The 27,746-nt window shown below is 42.8% G+C and overlaps 1 protein-coding gene across 1 annotated transcript in view; it reads right to left on the bottom strand.

Moving 5' to 3' along the window:
• LOC126095199 (DNA helicase MCM9-like) overlaps window positions 1-27,746 on the bottom strand; it is a 152,632-nt gene that overhangs the window by 58,945 nt on the left and 65,941 nt on the right. Inside the window, exons 7-8 of the mRNA XM_049909931.1 lie at window positions 20,141-20,357; window positions 14,556-14,789 (exon numbers count right to left, since the gene is read on the bottom strand). Coding sequence (XP_049765888.1) covers window positions 14,556-14,789; window positions 20,141-20,357 — 451 coding nt within the window. The remainder of the gene's footprint in view (window positions 1-14,555; window positions 14,790-20,140; window positions 20,358-27,746) is intronic.

Here is a 27,746-nt window from a genome sequence, read left to right as displayed (position 1 = left end):
TTTCAACATATGACACACAGACGGTTGTAACTGGCAATCTTTCAAAGCCAGTGGCTCCTTCTTCAAGCTGAAAGGTTGAAGTGGAAGGAAAAGGACTGGAGAGGTCTACAAAAAGGGGTAGATTTTGGAAAAGTCACTCAGAACTGAGGGTCAGGGGATACTTACCGTACGGGATGAGAAGGAAAGACTGAGTGTTGGGGACTGCATCAGACGACATTTGAAAACCTGAGAGTGGAAGCCAGATATTATTGCTTAAACAACATGCATGAGTTAATAAGAGTGAAAAGCTAAGTGCACTGTACTCTGACAGAGGCAGGTGAGGGGCCATGAAAAATAGATGGGTAAGACAATGAAAGATACAGAAAATCAAACAATGGAAAATCCAGGGTGGAATGTAACAATATTATGAAAAGGAAAGTTGCTACTACACCATCTATAACAGCCCTGTAACTGACAAAACATATACAATGAAAGGGAGAGCCACTTGAGAAACAACACGTCATATACCTGCTGTTATGCAAACACTGTTGGACATTCTACATCGATTGGCACAACTACCACCAAATTACCAATTAGGATGAATGGGCAAAGGCAGAGCGTGTATACTGGCGACTCACAGCATCCTGTTGCAGAGCATGCTCTACAATGTGATACATATGCGCCATCTGGATTCTTCCCCCAGACACCAGTTTCTCAGAACTCTGCAGGTGGGAACTAGCACTACAACATGTCCTTGGTTCTCGCCACTCACCTGGCCTTAGTTTACATTAACTTCTTCCATATCAGCATTTCTTCATTGCAACTACTCTTTGCTTCGCTCTGTCTTAGTTTCCTATATCTTTCATTGTCTTACCTGTCTATTTTTCACCACCCCCTTCCCACCTCTGTTACATACAATGCACTTACTTTTTCACTCTTATTAACTCATCCATAATGTTTAAGCATAATCTCCAGTCCTTTTCCTTCACCCCATCTGCCTGAAGGAGCCACTGGCTCCGAAAGCTTGCCAGTTACAACCATCTTTTATGTTTTGTGTTCTGACACTGCTTGGTGAGTAGATTTTTTATCTATCCTATTAAATAATTTTGTCAATAATTGATTGTTTTCATTGTTGTAACATACCACATAAAGTAGAGACATCTAGAATAACTTGTCTGCAAGTTCGGGTGTATATGCGGGCAAGGAAAAAAATTCCCACTTTTTGCCTGGATTTCATGACTAAAGATACAACTTTTCATGGGTGAAGATACATTTCTCCCCCAAGTAGACACATACTATGCCCAGGATGAAAGTACATTTTTTTGTATTAAGTGGCAATATACTTTCCCTTGGAGCTTTAAAACTTGGCAGTCCTTTAAAGGGTAAAGGTTTCATATACTGGCATAGAACTTCCCGGCACTTTAGAAAATGGAACCCAACACAGCTGATGTGATATCGCCAGCCAATGACAGCAGATATTCACAACGTAGGACACGTAATCTTCCAAGCAACATCACTGTTAAGTAGTGGAGACACACAAATACAAAAAGTTAATGATTTAAATTAATATACATACAGTATAGCTACAAGAAAAACTATGCTTTCACGTATAATATCAATTGTCAAAAATTTTTTGCTATTTTTTTTCCGAGGGTGTGGTTTGGCAGGATCCTAAGAGCACAACTTAAATTGCAGCAGCTGAATATTTCTGAAAAGCACAATTATAAATTTCACTACTGTGCACTGAACATTTCATGGGTTACCTGGCTGAATAAATGTTCTGTCAAGCACTTTGACTTTTCTATAGAAAAGCCAATTACGTGTGAAAATCCTGAACTCACCTCACCCTTTTTTTGAAGCACAATTATACTTTTTGCCATCATTATTGCATAATTGATAATTTATGAAAGAAGTAAAATAAACATGAAAAACTAATCTTGAAGTTTGGTCTTTCTCAGTCTGTGTTACACTTCAAGATGTATCAAACACAAATGTGCCAGTAAGATTTTAAATAATCATTTAAATGGCTTGTCTTTTGGGCTCAAAATTTTTCCAACTGACTGGCCCTCCAAGTGTTAAGTTTTGTATGAGAGTCAAATGCTCTGTGATTTAAGAAATTCATTTCTCAGTCTCACACATAACTTGATTCATCTTGCGTAAAAGGAAATTTACTTATCAAGTAACACTTATCAAACAACCATTCATAATATTTTCCTGTGACCAGTTAAGAAATATAAACAGCTGTGATCTCACACTCATAGTAGGACACTTGTTGTTCCAAAGTACTGCATAATTTTTGTCCTGAAGCCTTTGACACATTTTGTGTTTTGCAAAAGCCCGTGTGTTTACTGAATTTTGTTGTTATAGATGACGCTGTAGTTTTAATTTGGTGTTATTCTCTCATTTATGTTTTATTGCTGCAGCATTATTCTGCAGTAGCGGGCTAAGGTAAAACTCTTCTTTGGAGTATCAGCTCTTAGCAAGCAAAATAACAAAATTTAACTGAAATCTAAAACAATGGAAACCTTCCAGAATTTTGAAAAATTTCTGGGTTTTACCCTGATTTCTCTCAGGATGTAAAAATTCCCATGTTTTTCCAGGATTTCCCGGTTGTCCTGGGCGTATACACCCTGCAAGCCTTTCCACACAAATAATTCTGAAATTCTGTGAATAAGCGAAAGCCAACCAGTGTAATATTTGGAATGCATGATTGCTATGATAAATCCTCTCTCCTGAAGTACAAGCAGTTTCTGTATATCACAGAGGGTACAAACAGGCAATGAGATGAAATAATCAAACTCCCAATAATCACATTTTTCTCACCATTGGTTTGAAATAGCCAAACTGTTAGAACTTCAAGATTAACACATATATTTCGGAACGACACAACACATATAAGTCACAGAGTAAGTTGACATGTGTATTCGTTAGCATTCGAATAAGCACTGAGTCCCAGTCTAGCAGCCGCTGCTCGGCTGGCCGCTTAGGTGGCGCAGCTGCTGCATGGCTGGCGGACAGCGCCGCACATAGAGGACGCGCGTAATTGCGCGGCGGCACTTTGAATGATCGGCGAGACACAACACTTTTCCCCCCTTTGAAATTGTTGCACTGGTCTTGATGGAGGTGTCCTGGAGATGGCTAACGTCCATAGGCGTTGTCTGACTCGCCGTAAAGTCTCGAGGAGGCGGCTTCCCGTGCGGACGGAAGTGTCCCCGATGATAACGGGTCGAGATGACAGGAGACGTAGGGGTCGAATCTGCTGGGGCCCCATGCACCAATCTGCCCATTGTGGCAAGTCCAGTTGATATGACAGGAGACATGGGCGATGTGTCGGCGTCCATTGGAGGAGGAGGCGAGTAGATTTGCTCAGACAGAGGATGGTCCTCCGGTTCCTGCCTGGGCACGTCTCCTGGTGGCGTCCGTTCTGGTGCTGGCATCGCGATGACGGTGAGAGGGCTGCGTTGTGAGTATTGAGAGATGCCAAGATCCCGAGCATCAGGTAGAGCCAAAGGTGGTGTGGCGGCATTCGGAACAGGCGTTGCTGGCACCCGAGGCCGAAGCTGGTCCGAATGACGCACTGCAACACCCGTGTCCGTCTGGATTTCATACAGGCGTCTGCCACGGTGTCTTAAGATGCGGCCTGGGCTCCATTTTGGCCGCCTGCCATATCCCCGTACCCAGACGAGGTCGTCGGTGGTGAACCGGCCAAGTGAAGGCACCCGCGGCACTGAGTTGGGAGGCCGCAGAAGATGAAGTAGCGTGCGGGGCTGTCGGCCATGTAAGAGCTCAGCCGGGCTGTGGTCGCCAATGGGGGTGAAACGGTAAGACGCCAGAAACTGGAGAAGCGCCTCATCAGCAGCAGAAGAAGTCAGAAGTTTCCGTATCTGAGCCTTAAATGTGCGGACCAGTCGTTCAGCCTCACCGTTGGATTGTGGATGGAACGGCGGGGCCGTGACATGCGTAACGCCATGACGAGCACAAAAATCCGCAAATTCGGAAGAGGAAAATTGCGGACCATTATCAGTAACAAGAGTAGAGGGGAGGCCTTCCAAAGAAAAAATGCGGGCGAGAGCACTGGTGGTTGCAGCGGTGGTAGGTGACGTGCAACGTACAATGAAAGGAAAGTTAGAGTAGGCGTCAATTACGAGGAGCCAATAAGTACCTAAAAAGGGTCCCGCAAAGTCAGCATTAATGCGCTCCCAGAGCTTCTCAGGCGAAGGCCACGGTGACAAAGATGACTTCGGGGCAGCGGCCTGTGACGCACAAGGGCTGCAGGCAGCGACCATGTGTGCTATTTCAGAGTCGATGCCAGGCCAGTACACAAGACGGCGCGCCAGAGATTTTGTGCGAGACACACACCAGTGCCCTTGGTGAAGGGGGCGCAAGACCGAAGCACGCAAAGACGCAGGTACCACAACACGCGGCGAAGTATTGTTAGTGGAGAGGAGGATAACACCATTCCTAGCCGTGAGGCGGTAGCGCAAAGTGTAGTAGTTCCGCAACAGATCAGAGGTCTTAGCGGACGGGCGATCTGGCCAACCCTTCTGAATACAGCGTAAAACCCGGGAGAGGGTAGGGTCAGAACCCGTAGCAGCCGCCAGCCTGTCCCCAGTGATGGGGAACCCGTCCACAACCCGCTGCTCGGCAACATCCAGGTGGAAACACAAAAGTTCGTCCCAATCGAATGCCTGATCAGGACCCATGGGAAGGCGAGACAGAGCATCAGCATTTGCATGTTGAGCCGTTGGCCGGAAATGAATCTCATAATTGAAATGGGACAAGTAAAGAGCCCAACGCTGGAGGCGGTGTGCAGCCTTGTTGGGAAGTGACGTCGATGGATGAAACAAGGAAACAAGTGGTTTGTGATCCGTAACAATATGAAATTTGGAGCCATAGAGAAAAACACCAAACTTATGAAGAGCATAAATGATGGCCAAAGCTTCTTTCTCAATTTGAGAATACTTTTGTTGGGCATCCGTGAGCGTTCTGGAGGCATAAGCAATGGGTTGTTCCGAACCGTCAGAAAAACGGTGCGCAAGGACTGCACCGACCCCGTATTGAGAGGCGTCTGTGGCAAGAACAAGATGTTTGCCAGGTCGATAAGTAGCCAGGCACGGGGCCTGTTTCAGCATAGTCTTTAATTTCTGAAAAGCCGCTTCACATGACGTCGTCGTTTACGGCTAGGCCGAGGCTGCGCGTGGGAGCGCACTGCGGCCACGTCGGCCGGCGGGGACGCGCCGCATGCGTCGTCAACAGCGCAGAGGTTGTATTCCCCGACATCACCCCACGCTTCTATTTGCGCCCCAACGGCGCGAGAAATTTCAAAAGACTGCGCAATGGAGAGAACTTCATCTAGAGTCGGATTCACCAACTGAAGGGCGCGTTGCCGAACTTCTTTGTTGGGCGCTGACCGGATAATAGCATCCCGTACCATGGAATCGGCATAGGATTCTTTGTGAACGTCAGTAACAAATTGACACTTTCGACTGAGGCCGTGAAGTTCAGCAGCCAAAGCGCGATAGGATTGATTTGGTTGTTTTTGACAACGATAAAAGGCAACACGAGAGGCTACCACATGCGTTTGCTTTTGAAAATAGACAGACAGAAGTGAGCACATTTCAGCGAAGGACAAAGACGCAGGATCCTTCAAAGGAGCCAATTGCGACAACAACCGATACATTTGAGGTGAAATCCAGGAAAGGAACAGATACTTACATGGTTGTTCGTCCGTGACATGAAATGCCAAGAAGTGCTGTCGAAGACGTTTCTCATAATCAGACCATTCTTCCGCCGTCTCGTCGTAAGGAGGAAAAGGAGGTATAGCCAACGACGAAAAACGCCCCGCATTTGACGCCGCGACGAAATCGCGAATCGCCGCTGTTAGAAGTGTTTGCTGTTCCAGGAGATTTTGCAAGAGTTGCTCGACAGTAGCCATGGAACCCTGTGAGTCAACGGTGAAAAGGAAAAATCCACGACCTCGTCGCCAATTGTTAGAACTTCAAGTTTAACACATATATTTTGGAACGACACAACAACACATGTAAGTCACAGAGTAAGTTGACAAGTGTATTCGTTAGCATTCGAATAAGCACTGAGTCCCAGTCTAGCGGCCGCTGCTCGGCTGGCCGCTTAGGTGGCACAGCTGCTGCATGGCTGGCAGACAGCGCCGAACATAGAGGACGCGCGTAATTGCGCGGCGGCACTTTGAATGATCGGCGAGTCACAACACAAACACAGATGGTATGTACCAGTAGCATAAGTGTAGATGAGATACCTCCAAAGCGAAAACTTAGTCCTAACCAATTCTTCAATGTGCTAAACTAAGGTTGCTGTGATTGTTTGGTATGACATGGATGTTCACTAGACAGAATTATTGTACAGGTGCATAAACACCATCACAGGTACAGTGTAAATATACTGCACTATGTCCTTAATTTTGCACCAAATACACAGGCTGGTTGCTAACAGTGCATCAACATGAAGTGTATCATGCAAGTAGGCTGACAGGTCATAGAACATGAAAACTGACAGGAGACAGTGGCATTCAAAAACTCTCCATCTGAAAATAACACATAAGTAGGGGAAGACACTTGTAATTGTGAGTGCAACATACGGCTAGAACTAAGAAAAAAAGATCAAATGAAAATCAGTTCTGAATGAGGGTGATAGAAGTATTTTGAAGCAGCATAAAAAGTACCTGTAGTTTAGATAACAGTTATCAATATGGCAATTAAAATCATTTATCAAATATAAATAATTTAAAGAGTAAACTATTTGGATAAAATTAATTTTATACTCCTGACAAGCTCAATAATTAAGATCCTGGAGAATACAGACATTAAATAATAACATTTAAGCTTTTAAAGAGCCTTATTTGAACAAGGAAGCTAATCACAGTCACAGTGTTGAGTGACAGACTGAGCTTTCATCAATAGTGATCACGTAAGGTTCCACTCCAACAACCTGGGTGCACAGCTGTATGGAGTGCTATGGAAGCCACTAGACACTAGTATTGGCAGAGCCTTCCAGTCTCTTCGCTTTCAGTCATGTGTTGACCTTCAGCCTATGTATTTTGGATTAGTAGTGCAGCTACTCCATGGCACGTGTTTTCCTGTATCTGTGTTCTTAAAGTAATAAAGTGTTGTGTTTGTTATTATCTGTTTATCTTGGCCGAGCACATGGTTTGTACCTTTAAGACCCAGTTAAAAAAAATATCTGCAGGGTTTTACTGCAGAGGAGACATTACTGTTTTTCTTGCTGGCATCAGCCACGGACACTGCTCCACCTCCTCTATTTGGGTTCTCACCTGCTGTTGTATTCCACTTTGAACTGCTGATATTTTTAAAAATATGGGGAATCTGATATACTGATATTTAAAAAAAATATCAATATTGGCCATCGATATATTGACGGAAAAAAATATCGACCTACTGGTCTATAAAAATACTGGCACATATTGTAAATATAACACTGGTTTTAGAGCTGTATATTTAAGTATTGAGTTACCATTAGATATTCTGTACATCAACAAGCTAGCAGTTCGCCTATCTCCCTCAGAGCAAAAATTGAGAGGAAAATGATGCACATTTACGCTTGGCAATAACTACTTTTGCTATCAAGAGTAACTGCATGCAAGTGGCACAACAAAAGGTGTCTGATGGGTCTGTCATTCAGTTTCATCCCATCTTGGATTTGTCCGGATCACTTCATATCGACATTCCTGCTTTTGATTTTTGCCAATGCCAGCAACCTAGCAGTTTTAGTGTCAAAATAGCGCGATGAAGTTAAACTTTGCAGTGTAGCTTGTTATTATGCCCCCACTGGAAGAATTTTGGCCCTCATTGACCAACACCTCCAACCAAATCCCCACAATCTAGCCTTCAAAGATACCAATCAGTTCCTTCACCAAGTCTGCATCATCTCTACCCCTTTCCTCCTGGATACCTACTCATCACTGTTGATGCCACCTCCCTATACATCAGCATCACTTCATGCTCGTGGTCTTACCAATACTGAATACTACTTTTCCCAATTTCCTCTAAACATACTATCTCATTCCTCATACACATTACTAACTTTATCCTACCTCACAACTACTTCTCCTTTGAAGGGAAGGTATACAAACAAGTCCACAGCACAGCCATAGGCACCTGCATTGGAGCCTCCAATGCCTCCCAAAACACCAAACCCTTAGTCTTGCTCACGTTCACTGATGGTATCTTAATTATCTAGACTCACGGCCAAGGCCCCTATCTTCATTCCTTCACAACTTCAACACCTTCTCTCCTAACTGCTTCGGCGGGTCAGCCCAGTGTGCCACCTTCCTGGATGTTGATGTCCTCCTCTCTGATGGCTCCATCCACACCTCTGTCTACGTTAAAGACCTGCACTTTGACAGTTGCCATCCCTACCACATAAACAATTCCTTCCCATACAGCCTTGGCACTGGGGGATGGCATATCTGCAGTGACAAGAACTCACTTGTCCATATTCTGAGGGTCTCACCAAGCCTTCACAGGAAGGCACTATCCCCAGACCTAGTCTGCAAACAAATCTCCCATGCTGTTTCCCCTCACACCCCCATTCCTCCAACCACTCCCAAGAACCAGCTATATAGGAGTGCCCTCTTTGTCACCCAATACCCCCTGGAATGCAACAACTGAACCTCATCCTTCGCCAGGGCTATGATTACCTCTCATCATCCCCTGAAATAAGCGGCATCCTACCCAAGAGCCTTCCCACCCCTCCTGAAGTGGTATTCTGTCGCGCATCCAACCTCCACAACATCTTAGTCCATCCCTATGCCATCCCCAATCCCAACCCTATGGCACAGGAATCGTATCCCTGTGGGAGAACGGGGTGCAAGACCTGCACAGCACTTCCTATTCAAGTTTTGTCACAGGCTTACCTCACCCCATAAGAGACTGGGCCACCAGTGAAAGCAGCCACAACAAATACCAGTTCTTCTGCAATCATTATACAACTGTTCATATTGGTGTGACTACCAGCCAGTTGTCCATCAGGATGAGCAGCCACCACAAAACTGTGTCCAAAAGCAGAGTAGACTATCTTGTGACACTACATGCACCTGAGCATAACAGCTTCTCTGCTCACCACCAGCTTCTCTGAACTGCACAGATGCGAGTTATCCTTATAACACATTCTCTGCTCCCAAAAGTATTCCGGCCTCAACCTACAGTAACCTACTGTCTACACCCTTCACCCAACAGTTTCCATCCCTCCGTCCTATCACCTCAACTCCTCCTTATTCTCATCTCCCTCCCTCTGTGTGCTGCCTTCTCCCAACACATCTGCCTACCTTTCCCCTTCCCTGCTCTTCTCCTTTTCCACTTCCTGTTCTCGACCCCCCCCCCCTCCTCCCTAAATCCCTGCCTCATAGCCTCCCAACACTGCTGCTGTTGGCAGTCTAGTCCCTGCACACAAGACAGTGGTCTTCTCTCTTCCCATCTGTACCGTGCTATCCCTTTCCCTTTCTCGCCCCTTCCAGATTGTTGCTTCCATTCTACATGACAGCTGCATTCTGGTCTGACCTGCCAGAGATAGTGATCATGTGTGCGTGAGATGTGCTTGCTTACGTGGACGAGTGGAGTGTTTCCTTTTGTGATGAAGGTTTTGCCCGGAAGTCAATGCATAAGTGTCTTTTCGTTGTGCCTGTCTGCAGCTTAATGTGGGATCTTTATGGTAAGGAGCAATCTACCTTTTGTTGTATTGCTGATACTCCAAAATGGAGTTTCCATTGTTTGAAAACCTAAATTTGGATGGCTGGACAGGGATTTGAACTGTTGTGCTACCAAATGTGAGTCCAGTATCTGACCAAAGCAATATCCATCCTATTCCAGTGCTTTTCTACGTTTTCACTGGGTCTTTTCAGGCTAGAATCCCCTCAAACCCTTATCTGCAGAGCTAATATTGTTACAGCTGAAACAACTACTAGTAAAGCCAAACACACCAGCTTATACAAAATTGTGTGTTTGAAAGAACATTCATTTAGTGTCTTCCACAAAACAGGAAGCATAATAAATAAAATGGGTCAACTTCTAATATCAATGTAGGAAAATAAAAGGACAATGTGACAAATGTTATTCTCTCACTTCGCTTCTATCAAGCCCACTTTAACTCTGCTGAGGAGTGTTATGCCATCTTTATTGAGAATTGTAGAGAAAATGCAAATCACATCATTTTTTATTTTTCCATGGCAACACCCAGAAACAAATTTTTCATCAGACAACCTAAGTATTATTATTTGAAGTATGGAGATGATTTTCAAAGGCATGTTCTGTCACAGATGGCTTTCAGGAATGCTGTAAGCACAAAACTCTCTCATGCACGTTCTGTCACTGACTCGCAGAGCACATTAACAGTATAGTAATGCTGGAATTCAAATAGTACTTTAATAGTACTTTAAGTGTGATAAGCCTTAAATTCTTTACTGCTCTTAGCTGATATCTGGAGTTCTTGAAATTGTGGCAGTGGTCTGGAAACTGACTTAATATAATGTTACTGCAACAGTTTGATAATTCAGTTGACTTCTGCAGAACAAACTGGAAGAAATGAAAGTTTCTTGTTAGAACAGTTGACACAACTTTTCTTGTAGTTAATTTCTGAGATAGTCTCTCTCTCTCTCTCTCTCTCTCTCTCTCTCTCTCTCTCTCTAGATCTCTGTGAATTATTATGGGTGGAGGTTACACTCAACAACCGAGCTAGGTTAATAATTGGCTCCTTTTACCGACTCCCCGACTCAGCAGCATTAGTGGCAGAACAACTGAGAGAAAATTTGGAATACATTTCACATAAATTTTCTCAGCATGTTATGGTCTTAGGTGGAGATTTCAATTTACCAGATATAGACTGGGACACACAGATGTTTAGGACGGGTGGTAGGGACAGAGCATCGAGTGACATTATACTGAGTGCACTATCCGAAAATTACCTCGAGCAATTAAACAGAGAACCGACTCGTGGAGATAACATCTTGGACCTACTGATAACAAACAGACCCGAACTTTTCGACTCTGTAAGTGCAGAACAGGGAATCAGTGATCATAAGGCCGTTGCAGCATCCCTGAATATGGAAGTTAATAGGAATATAAAAAAAGGGAGGAAGGTTTATCTGTTTAGCAAGAGTAATAGAAGGCAGATTTCAGGCTACCTAACAGATCAAAACGAAAATTTCTGTTCCTACACTGACAATGTTGAGTGTTTATGGAAAAAGTTCAAGGCAATCGTAAAATGCGTTTTAGACAGGTACGTGCTGAGTAAAACTGTGAGGGATGGGAAAAACCCACCGTGGTACAACAACAAAGTTAGGAAACTACTGCGAAAGCAAAGAGAGCTTCACTCTAAGTTTAAACGCAGCCAAAACCTCTCAGACAAACAGAAGCTAAACGATGTCAAAGTCTGGTCTTACGTTAAATCTGTAAGTGGCTCGAAACATCATGTCCAGACACTCCGGGATGATGATGGCATTGAAACAGAGGATGACAAGCGTAAAGCTGAAATACTAAACACCTTTTTCCAAAGCTGTTTCACAGAGGAAGACCGCACTGCAGTTCCTTCTCTAAATCCTCGCACCAACGAAAAAATGGCTGACATCGAAATAAGTGTCCAAGGGAATAGAAATGCAACTGGAATCACTCAACAGAGGAAAGTCCACTGGACCTGACGGGATACCAATTCGATTCTACACAGAGTACGCGAAAGAACTTGCCCCCCTTCTAACAGCCGTGTACCGCAAGTCTCTAGAGGAACAGAAGGTTCCAAATGATTGGAAAAGAGCACAGGTAGTCCCAGTCTTCAAGAAGGGTCGTCGAGCAGATGCGCAAAACTATAGACCTATATCTCTGACGTCGATCTGTTGTAGAATTTTAGAACATGTGTTTTGCTCGAGTATCATGTCGTTTTTGGAAACTCATAATCTACTATGTAGGAATCAACATGGATTCCGGAAACAGCGATCGTGTGAAACCCAACTCGCTTTATTTGTTCATGAGACCCAGAAAATATTAGATACAGGCTCCCAGGTAGATGCCATTTTCCTTGATTTCCGGAAGGCGTTCGATACAGTTCCGCACTGTCGCCTGATAAACAAAGTAAGAGCCTACGGAATATCAGACCACCTGTGTGGCTGGATTGAAGAGTTTTTAGCAAACAGAACACAGCATGTTGTTATCAACGGAGAGACGTCTACAGACATTAAAGTAACCTCTGGCGTGCCACAGGGGAGTGTTATGGGACCATTGCTTTTCACAATATATATAAATGACCTAGTAGATAGTGTCGGAAGTTCCATGCGGCTTTTCGCGGATGACGCTGTAGTATACAGAGAAGTTGCAGCATTAGAAAATTGTAGCGAAATGCAGGAAGATCTGCAGCGAATAGGCACTTGGTGCAGGGAGTGGCAACTGACTCTTAACATAGACAAATGTAATGTATTGCGAATACATAGAAAGAAGGATCCTTTATTGTATGATTATATGATAGCGGAACAAACACTGGTAGCAGTTACTTCTGTAAAATATCTGGGAGTATGCGTGCGGAATGATTTGAAGTGGAATGATCATATAAAATTAATTGTTGGTAAGGCGGGTACCAGGTTGAGATTCATTGGGAGAGTCCTTAGAAAATGTAGTCCATCAACAAAGGAGGTGGCTTACAAAACACTCGTTCGACCTATACTTGAGTATTGCTCATCAGTGTGGGATCCGTACCAGATCGGGTTGACGGAGGAGATAGAGAAGATCCAAAGAAGAGCGGCGCGTTTCGTCACAGGGTTATTTGGTAACCATGATAGCGTTACGGAGATGTTTAACAAACTCAAGTGGCAGACTCTGCAAGAGAGGCGCTCTGCATCGCGGTGTAGCTTGCTCGCCAGGTTTCGAGAGGGTGCGTTTCTGGATGAGGTATCGAATATATTGCTTCCCCCTACTTATACCTCCCGAGGAGATCACGGATGTAAAATTAGAGAGATTAGAGTGCGCACAGAGGCTTTCAGACAGTCGTTCTTCCCGCGAACCATACGCGACTGGAACAGGAAAGGGAGATAATGACAGTGGCACGTAAAGTGCCCTCCGCCACACACCGTTGGGTGGCTTGCGGAGTATAAATGTAGATGTAGATGTAGATCTAGTCATTTTCTTCTGACCAGTTTTTGCTAAGGACTCTTGATATTAGGTATATTAACCTGCAGATGGATGATACAGACATATTCTCTACATCTACATCTACATCTACATCTACATCTATACTCCGCAAGCCACCTTACGCTGTGCGGTGGAGGGTACCTTGAGTACCTCTATCGGTTCTCCTTTCTGTTCCAGTCTCATATTGCTCGTGGAAAAAAAAAAAAAAGTCGGTATGCCTCTCTGTGGGCTCTAATCTTTCTGATTTTATCCTCATGGTCTCTTCACGAGATATATGTAGGAAGGAGCAATATACTGCTTGACTCCTCAGTGAAGGTATGTTCTCGAAACTTCAAAAAAAGCCCTTACCGAGCTACCGAGCGTCTCTCTTGCAGCGTCTTCCACTGGCGTCTATCTATCATCTCAGTAACACTTTCGCGATTACTAAATGATCCTGTAATGAAGTGCGCTGCTCTCCTCTGGATCTTCTCTATCTCTTCTATCAACCCTAACTGGTATGGATCCCACACCGATGAGCAGTATTCAAGCAGTGGGCGAACAAGTGTACTGTAACCTACTTCATTTGTTTTCAGACTGCATTTCCTTAGGATTCTTCCAATGAATCTCAGTCTGGCATCTGCTTTACCGATGATTAATTTTATATGGTCATTCCATTTTAGATCACTCCTAATGCCTACTCCCAGATAATTTATGGGATTAACTGCATACTGATGCTGCGTTTGTCTGGCAAGGATGTCTGTGGCAGAAACAAGGCCAATATTGCAGGCTGGTCACATGAGCTTCCACAACAGGCCAAATATAAGGACTCCCAGCAGCAGTCTCCCTCTCATTTGCTGTTATCCAAATCACCTCTACGAGTGGACTTTGCAATGCTGACTGTTTATTGTGTGTTTAGTGCGACAGGGCATGAACTTGCAGTTTCCACGCCCTCCTGCCTCCAAGTAACTTTGATTACAATATATGTGCTACCTGGCTATGCCATGCTTGGACTTTAATGTGTTACCTGGCTATGCCATGCTTGGACTTTAATGTGTTACCTGGCTATGCCATGCTTGGACTTATCTCGTACTCTGGAACAATCTCTGAATAACTTCAATCATGGCTCAGATGCATATTTTCCAAAAACTGTTTCTGCTTGGTTTACAGACTAATTGACTATTTACATTACAGAATATGTGGCTAAAATGACAGCACTGATATAAGTGACTTTGGACAGTGCAAACGTATCTGCACGAGTTTGTTAGTTGTATAAAAAAATCTATAATTCTACAGTATGGTGAGGTTAGTGTCACAACCCTATCTCCTGTATCAAATTGCTTCACAGCTTCCTTTTATAAACTACATAACAAATAGGCAATTAAAATATAGAAACTCTAATTACTGATACATGTAAGATATCACTGAACAATATTTTACCTTTACAGCGCTCACAGTCAATCCAGCAGAAGTCGTGCCAACACCAGTTGTAAGAACAGAACGAGGACACACTTTAGCAGCAAATCTTAGTAGATGTGATTTGCCTGTACCAGGATCTCCCACAAGTAAGAGGTGAGATTCACCTCTAACTCTGCATCCAGATTTGTCCACACGCTGGACTCCACCACACAACACTACTGCAACTGCCAACTTGACAATGTATAGTCCAAACACCTGTTCATTTGAGATACATTATAAAAATTAATACCAGTTACAATCTAAATATTGATTCCAAATTGTTGCTCAAATAAAAAACAAGTTGTTATGCGTAAAAGTGATTAATGTTCAATAACCAAAGAAATTAACTTCGTAGTAAAATTTATACAACTACTACAAGCTTTTTTGAAGAACTACGATAATAACATAGCTCAAGTGCCTAACTACAAAACACCTTCCATTTCACAATTTTGAGCAGACAATTACATCTTATAATTATAACACACATTTTCATGTTTTCAGTTATAACAATTCTTCCATTTTTCTGAACAATGTTTGATGAATAACAAAAGCATTTCTATTAAATATTCTTGACAGTGACAGCTATATTATCAGTGCCCAGTCAATGATCTCGTCTGGAACTATCACTCACAGCACTAGTATATCATTACAATATTTTTTGCAAAATAGCAGACTAATACATCCTTTAGGGTATGGGTCCAGAAGAGAATAGTAGAGACAAGAGAAGAGTATCAGGCAAGCAAGAAAGAAGCGAAAAGAGTGGTGTCAGAGGAAAGAAGAAAGTGATTGGAACAGTGGACCAGAATGATGGAGGAGGATAGTGAAGGTTCAAAAAAGGTGTTGTATGGGATGATTAAAAGTAAGAGGAAGAATGGTATGACAAATCGTGAACAAAAGTGGACAAGATGTAGAGAATAAGGAGGAACTCAAGAATATGTGGAAGGAGTATTTTGAAGAACTCCTGAACCCAAATGGAGACCTGGATGAAAAGGAACAAGCCGAGGAGAAAAAAAAAAGAGGAGGAACAGCAAATAGAAAAAGAGCTTACATGGGGAGAAGTGGAAGAGGCATTCGGCAAGATGAAGGGCGGGAAGTCACCAGGTATGGATGAGCTAAGTTTAGAGATGGTGAGAGCAGCAGGGGAGGTGGGGATACAATGGCTATATCGAGTACTGAAACTTGTGTGGAGACAGGAGATGATCCCAGAAGGTTGGAAGAATAGTCCCAATCTTTCAGAAGGGAAATAGAAAAGAGTGCAAGAACTATTGGGGGATAACACTGACGAATCATTGTGCAGGGCAAAATTAGAAGGAAGAATGAGAGAACAGCAACAAGGTTTCTGAACAGGAAGGTCCACGGTGGATCTAATTTTTGCTGTAAGACAACTGCAAGAGCACTATGAATATGGAATAGATCTACTAATGACCTTCCTGGACATTGAAAAAGCGAATGATAGTGTAAGTAGAAGCAAAGTGAGGAAAGCCTTGGAGAACAGAGGAGTAGCAAAACAGATTATTTGGAGGAGAAGGGAAGTGTGAGCTGTGTGAAAGGGGGAGGAGAGAGACCAGCTTGGATTGAACAGAGGAATGGCTTGGGGCAGGGAAGTGCACTTTCACCATTACTCTTCACTGTAGTGATGGATGATATAATTAGTACAGTAGTACAAGTAATTGGTGAAAGGAAGATGAAAGCTGTGATGTTTGCAGATGATCTGATGATATGGGGAATAAGGAGGAGGAAGTACAAGAGTAGTTGGACGTATGGGAACAAACAGTACAAGAATATGGGATGAAATTTACTATAAGTAAGAGTGAGATGATCATCACAACAAGAAAGAAGGTGAGTGGAACAACGGGACTAACAATTGGTGAGGAACGACTGAGGAGAGCAGGTGGAGAGTTTCAAGTACCTAGGAAGCCTCATACATGAAGATGAAAAAAAGGACAGAGAAATAAACGAGCAGGGAAGAAAAGCAGAAGTATTTTGGAAGAGTGTCAGAAACCTGATATGGAGTAAGGATGTACCCCAAATCAGTAAAAGGGTTATATACCAGTCATACTATGTCCCGATCCTGACATATGCATCAAAAACCTGGGTTATGAAAGGAAGAGAGAAAAGCAAAGTACAGGGTTATGAAAGGAAGAGAGAGAAGCAAAGTACAAGCTAGTGAGATGAAATTCTTGAGAAAGAGTACTGGAGTGACTAGACAGACAGGTTAAGAAATGGGATGATCAGAGAGTTAATGAAGGTGGAACCATTACAGGAGATAGAGAAATCAAGGCTGAGGTGATATGGACATGTTAAGAGACTGGAGGAGAAGAGGATACGCATGAGGATACAAGAGATGAAACTGGAAGGAAAGATACCAAGAGAAAGACCGAGAGACAGATGGCTGAAAGGAGTAGAGGAATGCACCCAGAAGAAAGGAGAAGACTGGACAAAGGTGAAGACTGAGAGATGGCGGCAAGACAGAAGACGATGGAGAGGCCTATGTTCCATGCATACCCAGCCAGAGGCTGGAAACTGTCCAAGATGATGATGAGTAGAATAATGAACCTAACTGGAAATCCAGTAACAGGGTGATTAAAAAGAAGTGTCACATAATCCTACAGGAGGTGGTTTTGGTTAAAACTAGAAGAAAAGTACAAAACCCATTATGTATTGAGACGTGGGCCAATCTGACCTCTTTTTCTTCATCTGCCTCTTACATAAAAGCAGACACTATAAGCAACGATACATGTGGTTCCCACGCATCCTGAACACCATTCAGGCCTCCTTCACACTGAGTCACACTATCTTTCAAAGACACCTGACTCCATTCATATTGCATCATATGCATGGGTCACATGCTCCTGTAACATCTGCACACTGTCAATAGGTCATAAATCCACAAAACCCAGGTTCTGTGAACAGGGAAGCCATGCTACTGGATGTCCTCAACCAACATTTTACTGGTGAAATGTTGAAAATGGAGAGGTACCCTGTCATACATAAACCACACCATTGTCTTTATGCAATGGTAACATTCTGTAATAACCTCCACAATTGCTTGAAGGTCTGCATCTGCACACATGCGCATATTGTGGTAATTTACTATGCCATATCTTTTGAGTCCTGTTCCGTCTGTAAATAAAATGTATGCTGTGAAGTCCAGATCTTCAACAACCCTTATCTCAAAATGTATTGGTTTTCTGACATATCATTATATGAACTTTTCTTCTAGTTTTCAAACAATGGGAATCCCAGGATGGAATGTAACAATATTATGAAAAAGAAAGTTACTACTCATCATATAACGGAGATGCTGAGTCACAGACAGGCACAACAAAAAGACTGTCACAAACAAAGCTTTCGGCCAGTACAGTCTTCATCAAAAATAGACTGGGTGAGGGTAGGAGGAGGCTGTGGTGGGGAGGGATAGTAGGGTTATGGTGGCAGACAGTGAAGTGCAGCTGGAGAGCGCACATGGGTGAGGTGGAGAGAGGGTATGGCAGCTATGTGCAGGGAAAGTTCACACCTGCACAATTCAGAAAAGCTGGTGTTGGTGAGAAGGATCCATATGGCACAGGCTGAAATGAAGGATGTCATGTTCGGCAGCGTGTTCAGCAACAGGATGGGCCACTTTTTTCTTTGCCACAGTTTGTCAGTGGTCATTCTTGCAGACAGACAGCTTGTTGTTGTCATGACCACATAGAATGCAGCACAGTGATTGCAGCTTAGCTTGTAGATCACATGTCTGGTTTCACAGGTAGCCCTGCCTTTGATGGGATAGGTGAAAAATGTGACCAGACTGGAGTAGATGGTGGTGGTGAGAGGATATATGGGACAGGTCTTGGATCTAGGTCTATTACAGGGGTATGAGACATGAGGTGAAGGGTTGGGAGCAGGGGTTGTGTAGGAATGGACGAGTATACTGTGTAGGTTAGGTGGGTAGTGGAATACCACTGTGGGACGGGTGGGAAGGACATTTCTCATTTCATAGCACAACGAGAGGTAGTTGAAACCCTGGTGGATAATGTAATTCAGTTGCTCCAGTCCTGGATAATATCGAGTTACGAGGGGAATGCTCCTCTATGGCCGGATAGTGGGACTTTGGGAGCTGGTAAGAGACTGGAAGATAAGGCATGGGAGATTTGTATTTGTACAAGGTTGGGAGAATAATTACAGTCTGTGAAGGCTTCAGTGAGACCCTTGGTATATTTCATCACTGGAGATGCAATGACCACAGATGGCTAGGCTGTATGGAAGGGACTTCTTGGTATGGAATGTGTGGCAGCTGTCGAAGTGGAGGTATTGCTGGTGGTTAGTAGGTTTGATATGGACGGAGGTGCTGTTGTAGGCATCTTTGAGGTAGAGGACAACGTCTAGGAAGAAGTCTTGTTGGGTTGTTGGGTTGAGTAGGACCAGGTGAAGCAAATGGAGGAGAAGTGTTGACATCCTGGAGTAATGTGGATAGGGTGTCCTCACCCTCGATCCAGATCGCAAGTATGTAATCAGTGAATCTGAAGCAGGTGAGGGGTTTAGGATTCTGGGTGTTTAGGAAGGATTCCTCTAGATGGCCCATGAATAGGTTGGCACAGGATGGTGCCATACAGATGCCCAAAGTTGTACCCCTGATTTGTTTGTAGGTAATGCCTTCAAAGGGAAAGTAATTGTGGGTGAGGATAAAGCTGGTCATGGTGACTAGGAAAGTGGTTTTTGGTTTGGAATTCGTCAGGCATTGGGAAAGATAGTGTTCAATAGCGGTAAGGCCATGGACATAGGGATGTTAGTGTAAAGGGAGGTAGCATCAGTAATGATGAGCAGGACACTGTGGTAAGGGGGCAGTAACTGTTGTAATGTGTATCACTATTTTTCAAACATGTTGTATACACATCCCCTATCAATCATGTTTGGATGACCTCAGAACTCACAATTGTTTCCCTATAGAAGCCAACTGCATCTCCTGTACATTTTCTTACATGAACTATATACCTGCAATCTCTCCAGTATACCTTACGTTCAGTAACATCATACCACCACCTAATTCCTTCTCGCTTTTACTTGCTTGTTTTTGTTTTCTCCAAGAAACATATTTTCTTTTTAACAGCCTTTTGCTTTTAGTTCGCTTCTTTTCTATGCATTTCTCCCTTAACTGCTGGAACTTTTAGTTTCTGGCATTTTTGGGTGTGGACATTACTTCCTGCCTGCTATTCCTAGAAAGGCCTCAATTGTCATCTCACCTTTTTCTACTTCCTACTCTGGACACTTCACAAATGTTCTATGTTGGATTCTCTTTTCTCATTCCTCAGCATTCTCCTCCTCCTTACTTTTGACTACCCATGTACTTGACACTTCATAGTGGTAGCACTGAGGCTACAGGAAAGTGTGCCAAATGTACGACATTGCTCTCATACATAAAGTGTATGAAAAAGGAAAGTGTGCCAAATATACGACATTGCTCTTATACATAAAGTGTATGAAAAAGGAAAACAGAACTCAAATTATTATCAAATCCTGTTTTATTTGTGCCAATTACAATAAAAATGTATTGCATTAAAAATGTTAAGAGAAAAAAGCTGTCTTACCTGTGGGCAAATGGAAGCCAGTATTAAATTTCTGCCTACAAGTGGCTCACGAGCATGTTCCTCCCAGAATTTTGAAAACATATCATGTGTTTCCTGTGTTATCAAAACTGATGAAGCTTGTTCATTGCACACTTCCAAGTAATTGCCTTTAAGCACTAGCTCAATATCACACCGATTTCCACCATTTATACTGCGCCATCTTCTCAGTACAGTACCACTAAAATTTGTTTGGTGGTACAATGAAACAGAAATGTATGTTTCTTAAGTGCCTTCTAAATATAATCTGTCTAACTAAACACTACAAAATTAACAGAAAAAAAAATAAATGAAGAAAAAGAAGAAGAAGCAGAAGCAGAATAAAGAAACAAGCTATGAAATATAAGAGAAATGAAACTGTGTCCATGATGTCTTTTGTGGTGGGCTATTTGTATAAAGATAATATAGATTATCATATCACCAAAATTACCTATCAGCAAAATACATTATGCCTATTTTAACAGTCCTATAACTTAGCATCACTTGATGATGTCTGGTATTCTATAAAGGTAACAGAACTATTTACGGTGTATACTTACATAAAGTTATATGTCCATGAAAACATTCCCTTTGTGGGTTTTATTAATTATGATAAGAGAGGGTTCTGAACCAAGAAAGCTGGCAATGTGCAACTTTGGCAAATGCTAATTATACAGAGCAACATTATGCAATGTGGTACAGGTCGTCACTTTAGCATGCCTGCAAGGCTTAGAAACAGCAGCCGAAAAGCAAATATGAACCCAATTTTTTTTTTTTTTTTATTTGTCAAATAATGTAATGAACTGGAGAGTTAAAAAAATTCACACTGAATGAAAATCAATGAGCTTGGCAACTGACTTGTAGGATTTATTCTTAAAAGCAATACAACTGCAGTGTTTCAATCCATTTACGGACATTTAACAAAAAAATTCCTTTATTAACAATGGAAAAAAAAAATAAAAGAAAAAGAAAGAGGGAAAGCAACCATGGAGTTGTAGGTTAAACTGGTAAACAGAGATAATTCAGTTACCTTACCAGACTTTTATTAAATCCTACATGCGTGCGCGCGCGCGCACACACACACACACACACACACACACACACACACACACAGAGAGAGAGAGAGTCAATGTTCCAATTAAAGAACAGTTTGTGAACCCTAATCCTTTCACAGTTCTGTGGTGATGTGATTTGTAAGTTACCAATGTAGCGTGAGCTAACATTTACTTAATAGCCATTCTTTTCAACAAACTTACAGTATTCCTACATGTTGCCATCTCTCTGAAGAGCAAATTCTTATTACGGTAGTTTAAGAATGGACACACACGTCAATGACACATTCCTAGTGCAACCCCATGAAAAGGATAAATTGCTGGAGCAGACAGAGTATCTCAAATCCATTCATGGGAATATTAGGTTTATCTTGGAATGGAAAGAGAAAGGGATATATTAGTTTCTCTGAAGGAGGAATTCTGTGTACTGCAAGTACATCCATGCAGATTTATACTTGAAGGCATCCAACTGCACCCTTCCTTCAAAGATTGTGAGTGTCGTTATAACTTCATTTCACATGGCTTAAGCAGTGTCTGACAATGACAGCTCCCAGAATGACCTAGTAAGCCTAGGGGCTGTATTCAGGGGAAGGAGGGGCAATGGATTCTCTTATCGGATTAAGAAAGCTCTATAAATCAGAACCAACCACAGGAAGAGGAAAGAGATGATGTGAATCTACAGATTTCTTTCAGTATACTAGGAACTTCTCTAAAAATATTACCAGAATCACAAAGCAACATCATGTAAAAGTGATCTTTCACCAAACTGATAATATGCCAACTCTTCTGGGTACTGTGAAGGATGATCTCCTTCTACAAAAGGTGGAAATAAATAAATTCTGTGCCACTGTGGTGAAAATTATACAGCACAAACCACAGCTACTTTACAATAATGATGTACTGAACATCATTGCTACATAGCCTCTACAACAGAACAAATATGTGACATCTGGACATTTTATTTCCAATGTCCATTTCATGGATTATGACAACATTCAGATATTGGCCACATCTTCATCCTTTTGGGATTCTGTGGTCAAAGAAACAGTGAAAATATGGCTGGCAGGCAACAAGATCATCTGGGATTAGCACTTCCACCTAGACAATTCGTGGGATCATTTAACTTCGCATCTTCCTTTCATTTCACATTTTCGCTCTAAGAGCACTTTCTGTTCAGTGTTTCTTGCTTTGCAATCTTTCAACTAACATCAAAATGATTAATGAACCATATGACACAATCATCCTGTATTTGCAGCATCTCAAGCAGCTCTGTGTTTCATTATATTTAGCATGAGTAAAATTTTGTCTCTGAAGCATATTCTCTACCTGTGAATTGATTCTGCCAACTGTGTTATCAGTGAAGCATCTTCATTAAGCTCCCCGGTACAAGTAGGAGTCATATGGTTTTGCTGTCCCTGAATACAGGCACAGTTTCATATTTAATATTCAGTCATTGACATGCCTTGGAAATAGCTGGAATACTCTCTGCTGAAATCTCGGAAGAGGATGCAAACCAGAAAAATGATGGAATATCTCTATGTATGGAGGATTACATTCATTTTATCATGAAGGTAACTGAATATCACTTGCAGTGTACATGTCTCACAGTAGCCATAATGACTTTGGTTGACAATGTTAGCATGCAGAGGGTGGGGCAGTCATGAGCAAAGCATAGTGATTGTCAGTTAAGTGATAGGTAGTTCAAATCAACAAGATTGAAAATTTCAAGCGAATGCCCATTGATGAATGTTTAATAGATCTAAAATTAATTTAATTGGTAGCATGGATATTGCTACTCAGTCCTAGCTGGCAAGGGAGGCTCTTCTTTCATTGTCATACCATAAGTTTTGTGTGTGACAAACCAGAAGTCTTCACAATGACATGTAATGTTTCCAGAATGAAATTTTCACTCTGCAGCTGAGTGTGCACTGATGTGAAACATCCTGGCAAATTAAAATTGTGTGCTGGACCAAGACTCAAACTCGAGACCTTGCCTTTTGGGGGGCACGTGAGCCGGCCAAGCACGACTCGCGACTCGTCCTCACAGTTTTATCTCCTCCAGTACCTCATCTTCTACCTTCCAAACTTCACAGAAGCTCTCCTGTAAAATTTTCTAGACTAGCACTCCTGGAAGAAAGGCTACTGTGGAGACATGGCTTAGCCACAGTCTGGGGAATGTTTCCAGAATGAAATTTTCAGCTGGAAGCTGTAAAATGAAAACTGCTGAGAGAATCATAATTTCATTGCCCGTGAAAGAAGTTGTGGTCTCTATAAGAGCACTGAGATCCCAGACTCACCAGTAGAGGGACATGATGACAGAGCATGCATGTGCACGCATCAGCTATTCACTGTACTCAGTCGTGCTGAAAACAGTGAAATGGATATTTCAGAATGAAAGCAAAGGGGCAAATTGCATTTTCTGAATGTGAGAGGAATGTGGGGAATGGCAACTCATGAAAGAATGGCACATGTATCTACTGCAATGCTCAAGGCATGGCACAAGCAATTCAAGGAAGAACGAATCTCATTGGCTGACAATGCACAATCTGGAACCCCACACCGCATTACTGATACCATTGCACAGCAGGTAGATGCCCTTATTATTGAAGACCAGTCAGTTACAGTAGCAGCAGTTGGGTTGGGTTATTTGGGGGAAGAGACCAAACAGCAAGGTCATCAGTCTCATTGGATTAGGGAAGGAAGTCGGCCGTGCCCTTTCAGAGAAACCATCCCAGCATTTGCCTAGAGCGATTTAGGGAAATCACGGAAAACCTAAATCAGGATGGCCGGATGCAGGATTGAACCATCGTCCTCCCGAATGCGAGTCCAGTGTGCTACCACTGCACCACCTCGCTCGGTTTGTAGCAGCTGTTCCCCACTGTAGGTAGTCAGTGGCTGCAGTGGGCCTCAATACAGTAATGTTATGATCTCTGTAATTTTTGTGTTGTATTTTTTTAAATGCCCTGTCTCACTGAGCTTGTCTAGGAGTTCTGGTTGAGAACAGTAATCTGTGATTACCTAATTTCATATGGTCGAGAAAACTGATCACACAGTCCAAATCTTACATCTCTTGTAGTCTTTTAGTGCTACTCACGAATAGCTGTAACAAACGAAGGCTACATGAACAGGACCAACAGCAAGAGGAAGTCAGGTGGATGCCACTGACATTCCATCCATTTCACACAGCGAAAGAAACTTGTCCGAACTACATCGCCTGACTGGAGCAACATGTCAGGGCACGAAGAGCAACAGGTGATGTTACCCAATGTACTTTTTTATAATCCAAGGCTTATCCTCATACCTATGGATTGGTGCAAAGGCTGTTTACAGATAAACACTCATGTGCACTAGGTTGTTCGGAGGTGAAGGACAAAGTGACAGAATATTTTGAGAGTAAGATTCCAGCGGCAGGGGCACACTATAAGTTCCATAGGGCATATAAGAAACCCGGATGATATTTCAAGAATTGGGTTGCCATGTTCCAATGTCTCACTATGGATTTAAATTCAAGTTTCAAAATCTGAACTGTAATTTTCCCTACACCGATACAATGGTCAGGGACATGCTTATCATTCATTCATCAGATGAAGGTCTGCAGAATGACCTTACCCACTTAAATAACACAATGTTGGAAGAATGTTTATCTATTATTTATCTATTATTCAGGCTTCTGGAAAAACAAAGCACATGCAGCAAGCTCTCAATTTGGAGGAGCCAAGATTTTTAAGATGGACTTCTATTGTGGCAAAAAATTTTCAGACAAGTGATGGCAGAACAGCAAAATCTGCCAGGCTTCCAGGGATAGTTCCACTCCACCTAAAGGAGGTAAAATTAAAATTTATTGGAAGTTAGCAATCTAAAGCAAAGTTTTGTGCTTAGTGCTTCATTACTCTTGATAGATGGTCATGTTATTACAAAAATATGAAGTGTTTACATTGTCAAAAAAAAAAGAGGGGGGGGGGGGCACAAGGCAAAAGGTTGTCTGCAGAAGTAACATCGCACTGTCAAGTACTCTACTTGTATGGGTGACATTGACCACATGTAGGATGACTGTGAAAGTAGCATTTATAGTATTATTTTTCAAGGTACCATAGCAGTTTTGAATGATGCTGGACTCAAAGGGTGAAATGCACAATTTCAAGTTCATATAGGTTCCTATAAAGCTATTATGAATAGTGCTATTTATGACTTTATTGGCTCTCCACAGTTGATCAAATTTAAAGGACCTATGATGAGTTTAGAGAGATCAGCCAACTCAAATCAAAGGTCACCGTGTAGTGACTGCCCAGTATATAAACAAATGTGTGGAGGCACTGCAACTGGTGATGTAATCTCATGCAGCTGTCAACATAATGGAACTGAATTTTTTTCTACAACTTGAGTTCATAGTTAAAGATTAGGAGATTAGTGCTCAAGATCCTGCTGACAAAGAGGTCATTAGAGATGGAGCACAAGCTCGGACTGTTGAAAGATTGGGAAAGAAATTGGCCAAGCCTTTGCAAAGGAACTATCCCGGCATTTGCCTCAAGCAATTTAGGATGGCTGGACGCAGCTTTGAAATGTTGTCCTCCTGAATGCAAGTCCAGTGTGCTAACCACTGAGCTATCTCGTTCAGTTATAGTTCAAGATTCAGCTAAACGAATCCACATCAGGGATGAGAATGTGGAAGGTACACAACCCTATGTCTGATACCAAACTACACTGCTGAAATTTTACTTTCCTTGGCCTGGCGCAACAGAACCACGGAAGAGGCTCCACCTAGACTACACTGGAGATTTCTGGGAGCTAACTGGCTTATTCTAGTGGGAGGACACACTAGCTATACCTATGTTGTCAGGATGGGCAATAGAGGTGCACCCCAAATGGTATACTCCCTGAAACAGATCTTCAGAGTGGGAGGTCTCCCAACAACTATTGTTGTAGATAATCGTACCTAGCTTAGTACTCAAGAATTTGAGTCTCTCTGCATGGCTCATGGGATTCAGCATGTTTCTTTCTTATTACAGAAGCTCTCCCCATAAGGATCCCACCGAGACATTCCATGTAAGGGAGATGACGATCCTTCTGTCCCTCATACACCTAATCTATGGAGATCCTCATTGCAGCTGGCTTTGGAAGCAAAAAAATGGCATTGGGAAGGCAATGCCACAGTCTCCTATTCTGAGATCTGGTACGGAAAGAAGGTGCGGTATCCTGCGGCTGTGGTCTGTCACCTGGGAAACACAATGTAAGTCATACAGACTGCAAAAGGTGATGCAAGACGCAAACATGTGGATCAGCTTCAGCAACACGTTGATACTTTTTCTCCTTCAAGGAGCCATAGCCCTGTTTCAGTTTCATGTAAGACAACACTTCTGTTCTGGAAGGTGAAAGGGGGAGAGAGAACCACAGCAGCACAGCAGCGCCAATGCCGTGCTACCACCAGAACCGATAGACTCAAGAGCCCAGTATGGGCAGCACAGAGGACAGGATGGAAGTAGACCTCACCCACTAACCACAATGGCAGTTGAAGAAGAAATTTCACCTCTCTCACTTGAGGGGGGGGGGGGGTAATGTCCCACATTGCAACCAGTGCTGGGTAGTCTGCCCATCCAACAAGGTAGCAGGTGATTAGACCTGCATCAAGGCAAATCCAGGACAGTGATACATTGCTGGTCTTCCACAGAAGCTGCTAACGGCAGCCGCACTACTTTGTGCATCTTCGTCATGTGCACCAATCGTGCAAAGTGATGGCATCACTTTACCTGAGAAGCCAATGAGCAGACACTTGATATCACCCGGTGCCCACAGCCAATTCCACGGATTCGAGTATCAAAACACACGGTTATTAAACAGGCATCCCAGCAAGTTAGCAGCAGTCTTGTCTTCATCTGAAATCTTCACTCCACGGATATTGCAACCGCTGCAGCCACAACTAGTCAACAGCATCAGTAAAGAACTTAGCAGCAGACAGTGTTTACGTCTGGAGAACGACCATCTCATTTATTGGCATAGTCTCAACCAGAATAGATTTAAAATCTTTTTGTACTTGGAATGGATGTTATGGTTTCATGAGCATAATAAAAGTGTGTTAATTAACAAACTGCCTGTTGGCTTCTGTCAAGTGTTCTTCAGTCTACATTTGTTTGACAAGTTTCCTGATGTTTTGCCAGCACGAGTGGCTGGCATTATCAAAGCTTCATCCTCTATTGTCGGTGGTGGACTGGAATTGAGCTCACAGCCCCAGATTATACGGGTGTGCCAACATCCGAGGGCTTTCCCACGGTTATTTACGGTGTGGTTTTCACTTTGCTACCTGCATTGGTCATTTGCTGCAACACGGGAATCCAGGTCCCATTCACCATAAGGCTTTCTTCTTTCTTGTTGAAGCTACTGTCATGTTTATGTATTTTTATAGCTCAGGTAGTAAGGGGAGAACCGCACTGGAAACAACCACAGAAAGACCCTTGGACAGTGGCATTACCAGGTAAATACAATATGCAGCTGTGAGCTCGACTCCAGTCCACCACCAGCAATCGAGGGTGAAGTTTTGACAATAA

Source organism: Schistocerca cancellata, chromosome 8 (assembly GCF_023864275.1).
Source record: "Schistocerca cancellata isolate TAMUIC-IGC-003103 chromosome 8, iqSchCanc2.1, whole genome shotgun sequence".
NCBI classification, from domain to species: domain Eukaryota; kingdom Metazoa; phylum Arthropoda; class Insecta; order Orthoptera; family Acrididae; genus Schistocerca; species Schistocerca cancellata.
This window is presented reverse-complemented; position numbering and strand designations above follow the sequence as displayed.